Source organism: Aptenodytes forsteri, unplaced genomic scaffold (genome assembly GCF_000699145.1).
Source record: "Aptenodytes forsteri isolate BGI_AS27 unplaced genomic scaffold, ASM69914v1 Scaffold55, whole genome shotgun sequence".
In the NCBI taxonomy this organism is placed as follows: domain Eukaryota; kingdom Metazoa; phylum Chordata; class Aves; order Sphenisciformes; family Spheniscidae; genus Aptenodytes; species Aptenodytes forsteri.
In genome coordinates, this window is record NW_008796063.1 from 4,620,786 (window position 1) to 4,624,469 (window position 3,684).

At 41.1% G+C, this 3,684-nt stretch overlaps 1 protein-coding gene across 1 annotated transcript in view; it reads left to right on the forward strand.

Annotated features, from left to right (window-relative positions):
- Positions 1–611: 611 nt before the first annotated feature.
- Positions 612–3,684, forward strand: part of TRRAP (transformation/transcription domain associated protein) — a 101,081-nt gene continuing 98,008 nt past the window's right edge. The window contains 2 exon segments of the mRNA XM_009286372.1: positions 612–712; positions 1,063–1,112. Of these exon segments, the coding sequence (XP_009284647.1) occupies positions 613–712; positions 1,063–1,112 (150 nt within the window). The 5' untranslated portion in view covers position 612.

Consider the following 3,684-nt stretch of genomic DNA (forward strand, 5'->3'; position numbering starts at 1 on the left):
TTGTGGTCGCGGCGGGCGCCGTGAAGGGCGGCTCGGCTGAAGCGGGCTGTGTAGGAGAGCTGACAGGAAAGCGTCGAGGTGAGGAGAGAGGTCGTCGGTCTTTCAAGCTGAATTTGATTTCAGGTTTCTTTAAAAGCGAGAAAGGCAGCTCGTGGCGGCAGGACAACTTCTGGCACTTCAGGGAGTGAGTCCTGCCGGGGTGCGTCCAAGGGTAGCTGTAAGTTTGGGATCCGGCCGGGTCGGAAGACAAGGTAACAGGTGTGCGGCGCCGGGAGCATCCCTGAGCCTGCTGCTGCTTCTGGGAGAAACAAAACCAGGCAAAACGTGTGAATGTTTACGCTGTGGTGTGAAGAGCCCAGTAACTGCTTGTATCTAGAAGTGTGTTCCTGTGATAGTGAGTGCTGTATGTGCTAGGCATTATATTTGTAAACCTAACTAAATGTGACAGTTGTGGTTTTTGGAAAAGATGTGTTCTCTTCAATACGTCAAAAGGATGGATGTAGGTGATGTGATAGCTGCTGTTAACCAGCCATATAAACTAATACATATTTTTTTAATTTTTTGTAGGTGTGTTGGTCTTGATTTTATGTACTGAAAGCTGATCCTTCCAAGATGGCATTTGTTTCAGCACAAGGGCCTACGGTGGTAGACCAAACCACTTTGATGAAAAAATACCTTCAGTTTGTGGCTGCTCTTACAGATGTCAATACACGTAAGATACTTTTTTTCTGTTGAAAGTTACAGTTCTTCAATAGTTTGTTTCACAAATGTTGCAGTATTGTTTAGACAGTTGATAAATGTGTGTTGAATTCTCTTTGAATTTCGTTTGAGTTTTGATTTTTGAAGAAGCAAAGTGATGAGTAATACTTGCATGAGCCGAAGTGAGCGAGCTGTGTGCGTGTGCAGTTGTGTGACGGTTGTTTGTGAGACTTGTGTGCCTTATAACCGGGCGGTGATAGCTAAACTGATAAGATCTGATTGCTTCTTTGATCAATGAGCCTGGTGTTTTCCTTCATGATGTAGTTTTAAATTTAATTTTTTTGCTTGAATTTCTATTTTCAGCTGATGAAACCAAATTGAAAATGATGCAAGAAGTCAGTGAAAATTTTGAGGTAAATAAAAAAAACCCCAAAAAACCCAAAACCAAAAAACCCCCCCAACCAACCCCAAACAACAAAACTCCACCAAAAAACCCCAACCTTCTGCAGTGGCAGGCTTTTTTTTGGTTTTTGTATTTTTTTTTTTTTTTGATTTCTGATGTTATGTGGTTAAAATATTAACATTGGTATCTTGTGACTTACGATTTATATTGTTATAAGTAATTGATTTTAGGTTTGTATTTAGGAATTAGCTAGGTTATTGAAGAATTACAACATTTGGACTTAGAGAGCTCTTTCATTCTCTAATCTTTATTCAGTAAGCATTTAAATAAAGGTGAAGTAATAGATTTTTCTTCCATTTTGTTGAATGATATGAAATCTCTGTATTTAAAGCTTTGTTTTATTTAGTTCAAATGTGTATTGTGCCCTCACGAAGCAGAGGCTCCTCTGATTCCTCTGAGTAGTTCCATTGTATAGAAGTGAGGGAGGAGTTGTCAGATGCAGAATCTGACCTCAGGAGTGGAGATAGCTCCAGTGACATCTTTTGCATGGTGATGGACCATCAAGTTTAAATTAGCATCAGAAAAAGTGAGGCGCAAGTTAAACCACCCCTGTGTTAGCAGAAATTATACTTTAGTTGAATACTTAGTGTGTGTCTGTTCTGAAATTGAGAACTTGTTATTTTGTAGAATAAGTTCAAGATCTTAGAATCACTGTAATTCTCTCTGTGTCTAGTTTTTTAGTCATGTTGCGATTAAAAAAAAAAAAGTGCTACTACTATAACATATTCTGTCCTTACCTGTTTATTTGAAGTGATCCCTCTTAGTCCATGATAGGGAAACATAAATACACATTCTATTGCTGTTTAATGTCTTTGGATATTTTTAAGTAAGCTTTATTCAAAGTTACGTCCATCAGGTGCTGGATGTTGAAAGCTGTGCCAATTTTAGTTGTTTCTGAGTTATCGGTGGAATTTCCTGTCCAGTGAATTTTTTTGTTTAGTTCAGGTTAACATACTGGAATAATAAATTTAGAGTTGGTGTAACTGTATTATATATATTAAACAAACAAACAAAAAGTTAAAAGGCTTAATCCTTGCTTACTGTGTATAAGCAAATAAGTAGATGTCTGTGACAGTTCTGCATCTATACGTGTACGGGGTGAGCAGAGCTTCATATTACCATAAGTGACTATCTAAAAATATCTTTGTGGAGTTTTCTATCTGTTATAAGCTGACTTGCCATCTCCGAAACAGTTTGTTATCTGAGTAAAAGAATAGTTTTAACAGCTTAGTCTAGTGATCTGTTTAGAATCTGAAGGCTTAGTTGATTCTCTTTGCTCTTGTCTTCAGTAGGGAAGAACTTGTTCAATATTTGTTTTGATAATGTTCGACATGGAGCAGCTTTCTTCTCTTGGAACTCACTTGGTTCTGAAAAGTGATCCTACATAAAGAGATGATGAATTGACTTATACTGAAGTACAATTCTATTTGTTGGAAAATACTTGAGGGAGTAAGAGGAACCACTAATATAGTTTTAGTTTCCTTTTTTCCTTTGGAGGTTACGGACAGTATTGTTGCATGTTCTTATGCTAGATGGTTTCTTTTCATCTTCTGTTTCCATAGTCTCATTAACTCTTCTCTATTGCCTACTTCAGCTTCCAACAGCTATAAAGTTCGGCAGGTTTTATTTTTCACTTTAAGTGAATTTTTTTTTTTTTCACTAATTAGTTGTTTGTTGAAAGTTACAGCGTTCAAATTCTGTTGGCTGCATTATTGATCTGGATGTCTTTCTAGTTAGGGGTTGTGGTGGGTTGACCCTGGCTGGACGTCAGGTGCCCACCAAGCTGCTCCCCTCTTCAGTTGGACAGGGGAGAGAAAATATAACGAAAGGCTTGTGGGTCTAGATGAGAACAGGGAGATCACTCAGTAATTACCATCATGGGCAAAACAGATTCGACTTGGGAAAATTAGTTTAATTTATTACCAATCAAATCAGAGTAGGATAATGAGAAAAAAATCCAAATCTTAAAAACACTTTCCCCCCACCCCTCCCTTCTTCCCAGGCTTAACTTCACTCCCGATTTTCTCTACCTCCTCCCGCCCAGTGGTGCAGGGTGACAGGGAATGGGGGTTACGGTCAGTTCATCACACGTTGTCCCTGCCGCTTCTTCCTCCGCAGAGGGAGGACTCCTCACACTCTTCCCCTGCTCCAGTGTGGGGTCCCTCCCATGGGAGATAATCCTCCACGAACTTCTCCCAACATGAGTCCTTCCCACGGGCTGCAGTTCTTCATGAACTGCTGCAGTGTGGGTCCTTTCCATGGGGTGCAGTCCTTCAGGAACAGACTACTCCAGCGTGGGTCCCTCCCCACGGGGTCACAAGTCCTGCCAGCAAACCAGCTACAGCGTGGGCTTCTCTCTCTGCACAGGTCCACAGGTCCTGCCAGGAGCCTGCTCCAGTGTGGGCTTCCTACAGGGTCACAGCCTCCTTCGGGCTTATCCACCTGCTCTGGTGTGGGGTCCTCCATGGGCTGCAGGTGGATATCTGCTCCACCGTTAACCTCCATGGGCTGCAGGGGGACAG